General features: G+C 34.3%; 1 protein-coding gene across 1 annotated transcript; it reads right to left on the reverse strand.

Annotated features, from left to right (window-relative positions):
* Nucleotides 1–413: 413 nt before the first annotated feature.
* Nucleotides 414–2,304, reverse strand: LOC132800755 (uncharacterized). The gene is made up of 2 exons (XM_060815015.1): nt 1,596–2,304; nt 414–571 (listed from the first exon to the last, which is right to left on the reverse strand). Exons 1-2 carry the CDS (start codon nt 2,302–2,304, stop codon nt 414–416), a joined length of 867 nt encoding a protein of 288 aa, XP_060670998.1.
* Nucleotides 2,305–14,381: the final 12,077 nt, after the last annotated feature.

Genomic DNA, 14,381 nt, shown 5'->3' on the forward strand with positions numbered 1-14,381 from the left:
CTGATCTTGATCACTATCATGGCTATTTTTATTGATAGCATCATAAGTTTATTTAGACGAACTCGGTTCTTATTCCACTTTATATAGAAAAATGTATTTGAAAAATGACGCATTTATTGATCCCATTATCGTGTTCTTGTGTATATTAGGAATTTTTTTACCTATACACGATAAACCGATATGCACTGCTAATTTGTGCATATCCTATGAAGATGCAATCAACTATTTTGGGGACCTATCTTCACTCTCTTTAGAGTAGGTACCACAACTTTGGCTAGACACCCTTACACTCATAAGTATTTGTAAGAAGGTTGTCTTCCTTTTCATCGCTCATAAGGTGTCTTCACCTGATCCTTTCGGGACACTTTCTTTAAAAGGTCGTTTGTTGACAAAACGGCTTCTCCCCACAAGTTCTAAGGTAATCCAGAACTTATCAGTATTGCGTTCATCATTTCTTTCAAAGTTCTACTTTTCCGTTTAGCCACATCATTTGATTGTGGCGAATATGATGGAGTACCTCCATGTATAGTGCCATGTTGAGCACAATACTCTCCAAACGGAGTTACATACTCTACACCACAATCATTTCTTATCACTTTAACTTTTCTGTTGAGTTGATTCTCAACTTCAGTTCTATAGAGAATAAATTTCTCTATTGTCTCATCCTTACTTTTAAGCAAGTATACAAAGCAATATTTTGTGCTATGATCAATAAAAGTGATAAATTACTTATTACCACCTCTAGTCATTGCGAATTTCAAATCACATACATCACTATATATTAAATCCAAAGGTCCATTATTCCTTTCAATTGTTTGATGTGATAATCTCATTGATTTTGCATCTATACAAGTTTCACACTTATGTTTGGAATCTATTTCAAATGTGGGAGTATGATTCAAGTTAATTAACCGCTGTAATAAAATTAACATGATGTAGTCTACCATGTCATAAAATGGAAGACTCAAGCAAGTAAATAGAAGAAGTATTAGCTTTATTAATATTCTTTAGCTTTATAGTTATTACATTCAGTTTGAATAAACCATTGACTACATAGCCCTTTCTCACAAATATGCCATACTTAAACAAAATAACCTTGTCTGACTTAAACACTAAGTGAAAATCATGCTTGCTTAGCAGCAATCCGACACCAAATTCTTACGAATGTCTGGAACATACAATACATTATTTAGAGTCAGTTCCTTCATACAGGTCATCTTCAAGACTATCTTGCCTTCTCCTTGGATTTTGGATGTGGCGGAATTTCCCATAAATAACTTCTATCCATTTTTAGTTGGTTCGAAGGAGGTGAACAAATTCTTATCAGAACAAACATGGCGGGTCGCACCTATATCTATTCACCATTCTCTAAGATTAGATCCCACTAAGGTCAATCTCATCAACCTCTCTTGTGATGTGCTCCATCATCCGTGCCTCTTTGTTCTTCTTTCTTTTCAGTAATTTGCATTCCGCCGCTCTATGATCCATCTTGTTACAGTTAAAGCACTTGCCTTGAAACTTGGCCTTCTTGGATATGCCTCCTTTAGCCCGCAACTTGGAACTTTTTCCAAGTTTCTTCTTATTCTTGGAGCTACTCCCATGCTCCACAACATTGGCCTTCACCATGGCCTTCACGGATCTTTTGTCAGATCTCCTATTGTCATCTTTGATACGAAGGTTGCCAACAAGAGCCTCCATATTCATTTCATTTTTCTTATGCTTGAGATAATTTTTGAAGTTTCCCCGACTAGGTGGTAGTTTCTCAATCATAGCAGTTACTTGAAAGGTCTTATTAATCAACATTCTTTCAGCAAGAAGTTCTTGAATGAGTACTTTCAACTCATGTACTTGACTCATCAATAGCTTGGTATTCATTGTCATGTAGTTCAAGAATTGGCCTATAACAAACTTTCTTGACCCAATATTTTTAGTTGTGTACTTCCAGTCCAAAGTTTCCCATAGCTCTTTTGCTGACTTTATGCTACAATACACTCCATACAAGGCATTTGATAGGTTATTCAGGATATAATTTTGAGATAAGTAAATGAAATGTTTCCACGCATCCACTGCCATGAGTGTTTCTTTGTCACTATTTTTATTACTAGGTGGTGCATCTTCAGTCAGAAACCTCGAAAGACCCAACGTAGTGAAGTAGAACAACATTTTGTATTGCCACCTCTCAAAATTTGCTTCATCGAACTTCTCTGGTCTCTTTGCATGATTTGTAGAATGAGGCACTTGAATCACAGGTGTCTGATTTGGCACTTGTGCGATGGCCACAGTTATATTATCTCCACTTGCCATTTCTATAAAATCACAAAAATTAGAAATGAATTAGTTGTTATTTTCTATCTCAACAAACTAATTATAACCAATTTCAAATAGGAAAACATAAAAAATATGATTTTTTAAGGTTTTTATATACACCACAAAATTTCTGTATATACTCGTAAAATTACGGTATACATTCACAAAATTGATATATACACCCACAAATTGATGTATACACCCACTAGGGCTGACATCATCCATTACATAATGATGACATCATCATCGATGTCATGTTGATGTGGCACCTATGCTGATGTGGTGGTGACATATGGCACCCAAGTGTTGATGTGGCACCTACCACGTGGCGACTGCCATGTGGCGTGTGTGGCTGACGTGGTATCCTATATGTCGCTGATGTCATACCACATGGCCTCTGGGGTCCGACACATGGCGCACTCTCTGACAGACACATGTCGCTCATCGAGTCTAACACTTGTCACTTGTATTAGGTCGACACATGTTGTCTCCTGAGTTGACACATGGTGCATGTCCCAGTTTGACACATGTCATCCTGCATAGCACGACATGTGGCCTCGCCACCGCACTACATCGTCTTGCCACTGTGCGCCATTTTCACTGATAAATGAGTCTACCAGCTTGGTTCAAATTTTTTCTTCAGTTTTTCACTATTCTGATGATGGAAAAATACCGAAAAATTTATAATATCATGGGCAAGAAATTTTATGGAAAAGTTTAATAAAAAAAAAATAAATATAAGCCCACCCACATTATTACATATGGATTCTCCAAGAAAAAAAAAAAATATATATATATATATATATATTATTTTTCCATTTTCCAATACTAAAACATCCAATCAAAAATAAAATAACTTCAAAAATATACATCAAACACCAAATAACGTGAAAACATGGGCTACAAAAATTTGAATAGACAACATATAAACAATTGCCCAATCACAATTTTTGCACTCACGGGTGTAAAGCAAAATAATTATTTATTTATTTATTAAAACAAATCAATAACAAAATATACCATCCACATTTATAAACATATATCGGAAGTCGTCTTAAGATTGTTAAAAAATATATGAATAAACATATTTATATGTGTATATATGTGGAATAACAAAATTGAAAGATTTAGGAATGAAATTGTGTATCTGTATACCTTTGATTTGGCGATTTGCTTTTGAAAAACTAGTTCGAGGCCTGTGTGGTACAATAGTCTCCTTAAAATGATTTTTGTCCCACTGGTACAGATGTTTTCCGATGGTCGTCTCCTAGGATATAAAAGATGCAAAAGCACTAAGACATAGCACCACCAAAATTTTTCCTTCGAACTTTCAATGTATCTTTGTTTTATCACTCTCACAATGCAATATTTAGGAAAAATTTGTTTTCACTCTTGTTTTGAAACAACCCATGTGAGGGACAGTCAAATTTTTTTTTTTTGGTCAAAAGATTCTTTCTACATAAAAAACTCAAAACGGCAAGGCAATAATGGCCCATTCAAACATAATGAAAAAATCCATTAATGCCTCCCAGTTAAAGCCATTACAGGCCCAATCAAATCGAGGGATGTGGGGGTGTGTTGTTGGGGAAGCAAACTTAGCCCAGATAAAATGTTCCCAACCAGCAGGTGATCAATAATCATGAAAGTAATGCATGTACACCGCTTTACAAGTCAAAAACCCAGTTGAAGAAAGCATCAAACTAACTTAACATCGTCAATAAAAGCTTGTCCGATGGTAACAATAGATCCAGCCAATTGCGGAAAAGAGGACTTAGATCATAAACACATGGACGAAAGAAGAAGTAAATGACAGAGTTTATGAGACAAGATCGACCAGTATAAGATAAAAGTTTACCCTTCCAAGCATCAAAATTATGAAGAAAATAATTCTCCAAAGTTCATAATTGAGCAATAGATGGATGACCTTTAAAAAAGGGTACTCCCAAAACAAGTAAAAGGAAGAGTACCTAACCTCATTCCTACTTGTTCCAATTGAAGAACTTGTGAAATTGAAGAACCAAAAAATATGGAAGATTTGTCCTAATTGACAAGTTGATCCTAAATATTACCATATAACAGAAATAAATTGATGATTTTCTTGACATTGGACATAGTTCCTGGGTAAAACAGAAGGATAGCATTAGCATATAAAAAATGACTATTTACCAAAATATATATATATATAAAATGACTAGGAGCTGTTGGTTATGTGATTCAAAGAAGTCAAAGCTTGAGTTATTTTTCTGCATAGTTGCTGTCATCAAAACTACGTCGTTTCAACCTTATATCATTAAACAAAACTGTGAGTTTTGGCTTGGTGGTTTAAAAAGAAGCTGGCAATCACGTAAAGGCTTTCCAAGAGTCCTAACAGCAATAGAGATATGCAGCAATAGTTCTGCATCAGCAACAATTCTATAGCAACCGTTTTCTTTGATGTTAATATAATTTAAGTTCTCTTTCTCTTTCCCTTTAAGTTTTTCTCTTTAGTATTCTCTTGGGTGAGAGTTGTGAGGTGAGAAAGGTTGTAAAAGGGGATTTTGGGTCTGGTATATGGGTTTTAGGTGGAGCTTCTAAAACAAAGAAAGAGAACTAGATAAGCTGTAAAACACATTCAGTTATAGTGCATTTGAACTCCTTGTGGAGCTCCGAGGACGTAGATTCAATCTTGAATCGAACCTCGTAAATTCTGTGGTGTTTTGATCTAGTTTATTATTTAATTTCTTGAATGTTTGTGTTGCTGAAATTGTAACAGTGGTATCAGAGCGTTTTCAATACATTCAAGGATTAGAGAAATTAATTCCTGCCTGCAACGTGTTTGATAAAATTCCTAAGAAGCAACTTATGGGTTCAAAAGTTGAACTTGAAGTATTCAATGGCAAAGGGGATTTTCTTCTCTAGAGGCAAAAGATGAAGGCTATTATAGTCCAGCAGAGAGTGGCAAAAGCACTAGACAATTCCTTCCCTCCAGAACTGACTGAATCACAGAAGAAGGATATGGATGAGATAGCTTATAGCACCATAATCCTCCATCTTGCAGATAGTGTTCTGAGAAAGGTAAATGATTCAGTTACTACCTTTGCTCTTTGGAAAAAATTAGAAGAATTATATTCTGTAAAATCTCTTCCCAACAAAATATATCTTCTAGAAAAATTCTTTGGATTCAAGATGAATCCTTCTAAGGATTTAGATGAAAATCTAGATGAGTTTAATAGGTTGTGCTTGGATTTAACAAACTGTAATGAGAAGTTTTCAGATGAGCACCAAGCTGTGATTTTACTAAATTCAATTTCTGAAAGCTACAAGGAAGTAAAGAATGTAATTAAATATGGGAGAGAGGTTCTAACTACTGAAATTGTAATAAGTTCTTTAAGATCTAAGGAATTGGAGATGAAAATTGAAAAACAAGAAAATATACATGGAGAAGGACTTATTACTAGAGGCAGAAAAGGTAGTAGAGATTCTGGAAAGTATAATAATAATTGGAGAAGCAAATCTAGAGGGAAGAGTAGATCTAAGTCCAGAACAGGAGGAAAAAGGTGCTTCTATTGTAAAAAAGAAGGGCATTTTATCAAAGATTGTTACAAAAGGAAGAACAAAGAAAGCAGAGAAAATAGAGAAAGATCTGAGGAAGATGGAGATGCTGCACTAGCCAGCAATGAGAGTGAAATTGGTGATGTTCTTGCTGTATCAACTGATCAAGCAAGTCAAGAATGGATACTAGACTCAGGCTGCACCTTTCACATGTGTCCAAGAGAGGATTGGTTTAGGAACTACAAAAGGATCAGTGGTGGACAGGTTCAATTGGGAAACAATATGGCTTGCAATGTGGTTGGGATAGGCAATATCTCAATCAAAATGGCAGATGGAGTGGTTAGAATATTGAGCAATGTGAGGCATGTACCGGATTTACAAAGAAATTTGATTTCTATTGGGGTATTGGATGAAGCTGGATACTCTTGAAAATCTAAAAATGGACAAATGAAGATTCCAAAGGGAGCTTTAACAGTTATGAAAGGTATCAAGAGGAATGGACTATATGTTCTTCAAGGGCAAACAGTAATAGGCTCTACGGCAGCTACAAGTTTAGAAAGTCATGATGAAACACAACTATGGCATAGAAGATTGGGGCACATTAGTGAAAAGGGGCTTCAAGTACTGAACAAACAAGGTTTCTTTGGAACAAATAAGATCAGTAACATAGAATTATGTGAGTATTGCATTTTGGGGAAGCAACACAAGTTGAGTTTCAAGCTAGGCTCACACAAATCAACCTCAATCTTGGATTATGCACATGCAGATTTGTGGGGACCTTCAACAACACTAACTCATGGAGGTAATAGGTATTTTTTATCTATTGTTGATGATTTTTCTAGAAAGGTTTGGGTTTTTCTTTTAAAGCATAAAAATGAAGCTTTTACAAAATTTAGATTCTGGCATGCTTTAGTGTAAAACCAAACGAGCAAGAAACTCAAAGTTTTAAGAACTGATAATGGTCTTGATTTTTTTAATTATGAATTTGATAATTTTTGTAAAGAAAATGGCATCTTGAGACACAAAACAGTTCCATATTCCCCTCAACAAAATGGTGTTGCTGAGAGGATGAATAGAACCTTATTAGAAAAGATTAGATGTAAGCTCACTAGTTCTGGTTTATCAAAGCTTTTCTGGGGTGAGGCTATTATGACAGCAGCATATTTAGTTAATAGATGCCCTTCAACAGCTATTGAGTTGAAAACTCCAGAAGAAAAGTGGAGTGGTCACCCAGGGGAATATACAAAACTGAAAGTTTTTGGATGTGCAGCTTATGTACATCATAATGATGGAAAACTTGAGCCTAGGTCTATTAAATGTGTCTTTCTAGGCTATCCCGAGGGAGTTAAAGGATATAGACTATGGGTTAGAGACTCAAAAAGCTATAAAACAATTATTAGTAGAGATGTTTTGTTTAAGGAAGATATAATGCCTTGTTTGAGTGACCAAGTTGCAGATTCTAGTAAAATACCTACTAAAAATACGGTACAGTTTGAGGTGGAGCCTTATAACTGGCCAAGTAGTAAAGAAACTCAACAGCCAGTAGGTGAAACAGGTGAATTTCAACAAGTACAACCGCTGGAAGTAGTAGATGTACCTCAAGGAGAGACAACACCTCAACAAAATCAAAGATCTGTCATCTCACAGCAGTATAATCCATTACAACATTACCAACTTGCCAGAGATAGAGAACGAAGGGTGGTAAGAACCCCAACCAAATTTAATCCTTCTGATTATAATATGTTTACTTTGGTTTCATATCAGGATCTTTTAGAAAATGAACCACAGTCATATACCGAGGCAGTAAGATGTAAACAAGCTAAGCAGTGGCAAAATGCCATGTTAGAGGAGTTAGAATCTCTACATAAGAATCAGACATGGATTTTAGTTCCCAAACCAAAAGATCAGAAGTTGGTAGATTGCAAATGGATATTCAAGGTGAAAGAAGGTATGACAGATTCAGAACCTATAAGATTTAAAGCTAGACTTGTGGCCAAAGGATTCACACAAGTAGAAGGTATAGATTACAAGGAAATCTTTTCTCCTGTAATCAAGTATACAACTATTAGAGTAATACTATCTTTGGTAGCTCATTTCAATTGGGAATTGGAGCAGCTAGATGTTAAGACAGCTTTTTTACATGGAGAATTAGATGAGACAATTTATATGAAACAACCTGAAGGTTTTGAGGTGAAGAATTCAAAATAGGAGCTGGTTTGCCTATTAAAAAGGTCATTATATGGGCTGAAACAATCCCCTAGGCAATGGTACAAGAGGTTTGACACCTATGTAATTAGAATTGGTTTTAAGAGGAGTAGTTATGATAGCTGTTTGTATTACAAAGGTGAAAATATTAATTTTTCAGTTTATCTACTTCTATATGTGGATGACATGTTGCTTGCTGGTCAAAGTTTAGAGACTATCAATCAAGTTAAGGAAGCTTTGAAAGATGAATTTGATATGAAGGAGCTTGGACCTGCAAAAAAGATTTTGGGAATGAGTATTAAAAGAAACAGAGGAAAGAATTGGTTATTCTTGAATCAGGAAGATTACATTCCAAAAATCCTTTCTAGATTTTCAATTTCAGAATCAAGATCAACAAGTGTTCCTTTGGCAAATCACTACAAGTTATCTGCAAAGCTTTGCCCTAGCACTGAAGAAGAACAAGAGGAAATGGCTGGTGTTCCATACTCCAATGCAGTTGGTTCTGTCATGCACACCATGATTTGTTGTAGACCGGATTTGGCTCATGCGATTAGTGTTTTGAGTAGGTATATGGCTAATCCAGGAAGAGAACATTGGGAAGCTATGAAGTGGCTATTAAGGTATTTGAAAGGAACTTTAAATTTTGGTTTAGTATTTAATCATTGCAAAGATGGTGTGGTACTTAGAGGCTATGTAGATGCTGATTATGGAGGAGATAGAGATAGAAGAAGATCTACTTCAGCTTACTGTGTGTGACAATTGTGTTAGTTGGAAATCATAATTACAGTCTCAGGCAGCTCTTTCCACAGCTGAGGCTGAATATGTTGCAACAACAGCAGCCATGAAGGAAGCACTTTGGTTGAAAGGCATGTTAGAAGAGTTGAAGTTGTTGGAGCAAAAGGTAGTGGTTTATTTAGATAGTCAGAGTTCTATTCAACTTTGTAATAATCCAGTTTTTCATGAGAAGACTAAGCATATTGATATTAAATATCATTTTAATAGAGATGTGGTTGAGGAAGGTTTGGTAAATTTGGAAAAGATATCCACAGAAATGAATCCTGCAGATATGGGAACTAAGGTGTTACCTGTGAGCAAGCTTGAGTTTTGCAAAAGTTTGCTCAAGATTGATACAGGTTGATAATGAAGAAAGTGAGCTGAGAAGCAAAGGAAGTTCAATGCACTTTATATTGCTTAACTTATTTGAATCAAGGTGGAGATTGTTGGTTATGTGATTCAAAGAAGTCAAAGCTTGAGTTATTTTTCTGCATAGTTGCTGTCATCAAAACTATGTCATTTCAACCTTATATCATTAAACAAAACTGTGAGTTTTGGCTTGGTGGTTTAAAGAGAAGCTGGCAGTCACGTAAAGGCTTTCCAAGAGTCCTAACAGCAATAGAGATATGCAGCAATAGTTTTACAGCAGCAACAGTTCTGCATCAGCAACAATTCTGCAGCAACCTTTTTCTGTGATGTTAATATAATTTAAGTTCTCTTTCTCTTTCCCTTTAAGTTTTTCTCTTTATTATTCTCTTGGGTGAGAGTTGTGAGGTGAGAAAGGTTGTAAAAGGGGATTTTGGGTCTGGTATATGGGTTTTAGGTGGAGCTTCTAAAACAAAGAAAGAGAACTAGATAAGCTGTAAAACACATTCAGTTATAGTGCATTTGAACTCCTTGTGGAGCTCCGAGGACGTAGATTCAATCTTGAATCGAACCTCGTAAATTCTGTGGTGTTTTGATCTAGTTTATTATTTAATTTCTTGAATGTTAGTGTTGCTGAAATTGTAACAGGAGCCATGAGTGCTCTACTAGCCAACATAGGCAACAAATCCGCAGAATCAACAATGAAAGATAAAGATCTACTTGAAAACTTTTCAGCCTAAGAAAATAAAAGAGGAGAAAGTGGGTTCACCTGACAAGCTCCTCTTGAATAATCATGAAAGTAATGCATGTACACCGCTTTACAAGTCAAAAACCCAGTTGAAGAAAGCATCAAACTAACTTAACATCCTCATAAAAAGCTTGTCCGATGGTAACAATAGATTCAGCCAATTGCGGAAAAGAGGACTAAAATCAAACACATGAACGAAAGAAGAAGTAAATGACAGAGTTTATGAGACAAGATCGACCAGCACAAGAAAAAAGTTTACCCTTCCAAGCATCAAAATTATGAAGAAAATGATTCTTCAAAGTTTGTAATTGAGCAATAGATGGATGACCTTTAAAAAAGGGTACTCCCAAAATAAGTAAAAGGAAGAGTACCTAACCTCATTCCTACTTGTTCCAATTGAAGAACTTGTGAAATTGAAGAACCAAAAAATATGGAAGATTTGTCCGAATTGACAAGTTGATCCTAAATATCACCATATAACGGAAAGAAATTGATGATTTTCTTGACACTGGACATAGTTCCTGGGTAAAACAGAAGGATAGCATTAGCATATAAAAAATGACTAGGAGCCATGAGTTCTCTACTAGCCAACATAGGCAACAAATCCGCAGAATCAACTATGAAAGATAAAGATCTACTTAAAAACCTTTCAGACCAAAAAAAATAAAAGAGGAGAAAGTGAGTCCACCTTACAAGCTCCTCTTGAACAACCAAAATATCCAATGTGAAGAACCATTTAACAAAATAGAAATGTAGCAGAATTTAGAATAGTAGAAATCTAAGAGCAAAACTTATCTGGAAAAACTAAAAGCATTCAAAACCCCTAAAAAAACAAAAGACCAAATTGATTAACACACTCTGAAGCAGCTACAATGCAATCTTGAATATGACGCCCCTTTACAAAACCAAATTGATTTGGAGAAATGTTGCGACTTGCAATGACAGATAACCTATCCAAAATGATCTTGAATAAAATGTTTCCAACATAATCGGCCTAAATCTGTCAATGGAAACTACGTCTACTGATTTTGGGATGAGAACCATAAAGTTGGAATTTAAACGCGGTTGAACGAAACCAGATTTAAAGAAAAAACTAAACACCTGGAAATCCTATCAGAACCAGGGACACTTTTGGAGTCAAGATTAAAAACAACATCTTTAACCTCGAATCCAGTGGACTAACAGCGAGAGAAACATTATCCAAATGGGTGATCAGTTCCGTAATAGCAGTGCGAATCCTAGTAAAATCCACATCGGAACGAGGCAGACCCATGAACAAGTCTTTATAAAAGTCTATCACATGCTATTCTATTTATTTATTAACAAAACCATGCTTCCGTTGATAGATAAAGAATCCAAAGTCTTACTCAACTGATGCACCCGAAGTGACTTCTGAAAAAACGAGGTATTTCTATCGCTACATGTAGGCCATTCAGAACGGCTCTGACGGGAGTAATTAAATAATAAAATAATTGTTAAAATAATTAAATGATGGAAGTAAAAGAAGATAAGGAAAGGGACAAGTGGTTTTAAGAATGGTCTTTTTGTTTTGTTTTTTTTTTTTTTGGGTAATTTGTAAAGTATAATTTAAAGTTTATATATTATAATTTATATAGATTTCTGAACAATTTTACTTTTAAAAAATAAAAATACTTTGGTCTCATTCATTTTTTTCTCGAATTTTCTATGGCATAAAAAAAAAAAAAGTTTCTAAGGTTTTTTCTAAATGGTTATTAATAGAAGAAGTATTTCTCTTCGAATTATCTTTTAGGCTTCTTTTTTTTTTCTTTTTTTTTCTTTTTTCTTTTTTTGTTTATTGCATGTGTTGTCCATAAATAATATCAAAGTTGCACTTTGGTTCTTCCCAACAAAAGATTTTTCAACATTAAATTTATTAAGAACCCTAAATTGGAAAACCACTTTTAAATTTTGCTCTAAGTTTCAATCTACCATCTTAATATTCCCTTATAGTGTAAGGACATGTATTCATAGGAATTTGTTTATTAAAAAATATATGTTGTACTATTTTTAAATAAAGAATAAAATGCAGTTCTATTTGTAATAAATATACACACTGACTTATTTATTTGAGGTTTATGTTAAAAAAAGAAAAAAAAGAATAAAATGCAGTTTTTAAGTAATGTACATATATTTATTTATTTGTTTTTTTTTTTGGGTTTCCTCTCTCCTTTTTATGTACTTTAAAATGATAAATGCATCGTAATTAAAAACAAAAAATCATAAAAGAAGGTATTTTTATGCGAAAATAATCTAGTAATGTATTAATAAAAAAAGAACAAAATACTTTTAATTTTTTTTTTTTTTTTGGGGATAAAATTGATATGATTATTGTCATGTCTGGTCTCTAAACTATCGGCATTTCGATTTGATCCCTAATTTTATTTTATTTTACATTTTGGCTTTTTTTTTCCTTTTTCCCCCCTAAACTTCATTTTAAATTACACGATTACTTTATAATTTTTGGCCCAATATCCGTTACTATGAGGGCCAAGTGCAATTTCAATATAGTTTAAAGATCATGTAAGTACTTACAATTAATGAAAACAATATGCTTTAGAAGTTTTATTTTCACAAAAATAATTTAAAATTTAAATAATCTTTACAACTAATAGAATTTTAAAAATTATATTTTTTATACAGAGTCATATTTAAAATGGAATTGATTATTAGATTTTTAAAAAATATTTAATGTCAAAATATTATTAGATTTTAGATTTTAGAAAAATCAATGTCAAAATATTTAATTCTTTTGCTTCAAAAATAATAATTTTTTTGAAAATAAATAAATGAAAGGGTTAATATCATCTTTACTCCTAAGGTATGGTGATATATCAACTTCTTCAATCTTCATTAATATAAATTAGAAAAATTAGCACCTTGCACTTAATTTCGTCAAGCAAATACTTTGCAAGTTAATTTTTTTTTTTTTTTTTTTTTGTTGATATCCCAAACTCACACATTTTATACATCGTTTGATTCATTTTTTAAAATCCCAAATAGAATCGGGCACGTGCACATCATGTTATTGCACTAATGTCATTCTACTTGCCTCCTTTTTTTTTTTGGTTTTTTTTTTTTTTTTTGGGGAAAATATTTAAGATTCCATATATCACATTAAAACAGTATACATATCAGCACGAAGCAAATTGAGAAGTCACTGTGGGCCCTCTTCAAGCCATGTTTCTAAATTAGAGAGCCCCGTAGCATATTTTGCAATAAAGTGGGCTACATTATTTTGTCCCCTGGACTCAAAAGAAAGTTTAAAAGTTGGAGATAATGATAACAACTCTTGTAGCCTTTCAACCAAAAAACAGTTCTAATCCAAAATAGCTTTCGGTATACCCACATTGACCGCACAGACTGCCCCTAGACAATCACTTATGATTTCACCATGAACGAAACCAACTTCCATGCAGAATTCCATTGCCACACAAATAGCCATGAGTTCAGAATACATGACAAACCAGGAAGCTTCAACAGGTTTTGCCACAACACCCATCAATTCACCAGAAGAATTCCGCACTACCACACCAATTTCAACTCTGTCTTGTCCAACAAGAACAGAGGCATCCACATTTATCTTAAAATTACTTCCATGTGGTGGCTCCTAACATTGTTGTGCTCTGTTCAGACGTTGAACGTTGGTAATCATTGTAGCCTCTTTAAACTCCACATGCAATCTCGAAATAGAGTCCAATAATTGAGTGTCAGATTTAATAAAATTTCCATGTACAAGGTCATTTCGTTTATTCCACAAACACCAACATGCCCATGAAAATTTCTCCCTTTGGAATTTTGGAAACTGTGTAAAAACATAGAAACATAAAGCAGTAAAAGAGTCATAGACACCATACCTCAAGTCTTTATAAAATTCTCAATGCTTCCAAATATGGGTCGCATGCTTACAACTCCATAATGCATGTAATATAGTTTCCTCAGCTTGGTGACATAATGGACACTCTTTAGTATCAGTTATGTGACGTGAGGCCAGGGAAGATAGACAAGGAATAGCATCCTGACATGCACGCCATATAAAAATCTTAACCGTGTTTGGAATTGATAATTTCCAGAGACATTTCCACCATGTTTGAGCAATCGAATCACTAGGACCACTAATTCGATTTCCAATCCTAAGCTTCCTAGCTTCCCAATAACCAGTTCTAACCGTGTATATAAACGTAGGACTGAATTTCCATGCAAAACGGTCCGCCTTACTCCATCAATTGGGATATTTTTAATGACTTCAACTTCATCAGTAGAGAAAGAAGCTTGTAAAAGATCTGAATTCCAAGTTCCAGAGTCAGTAAGTAACATGCCAGTGTAGCATCCTCAGATAAGATTCTAGGAGACAATATTCGAGATGAGGCCACCCCTGGTAGCCAAGTGTTTTTATATATACGAATGGATTTTCCATCACCAACCCGCCATA

This window comes from Ziziphus jujuba, chromosome 2 (genome assembly GCF_031755915.1).
Source record: "Ziziphus jujuba cultivar Dongzao chromosome 2, ASM3175591v1".
NCBI classification, from domain to species: domain Eukaryota; kingdom Viridiplantae; phylum Streptophyta; class Magnoliopsida; order Rosales; family Rhamnaceae; genus Ziziphus; species Ziziphus jujuba.

Excerpts from the sequence above, each read along its gene's own strand:
- LOC132800755 (XM_060815015.1), bottom strand. The coding sequence starts at position 2,304 with ATGGCAAGTGGAGATAATATAACTGTGGCCATCGCACAAGTGCCAAAT. Across the intron at positions 572-1,595 it reads CAATGTTGTGGAGCATGGGA|AGTATGTAACTCCGTTTGGA; the intron begins GTAGCTCCAAGA and ends ATTGTGGTGTAG.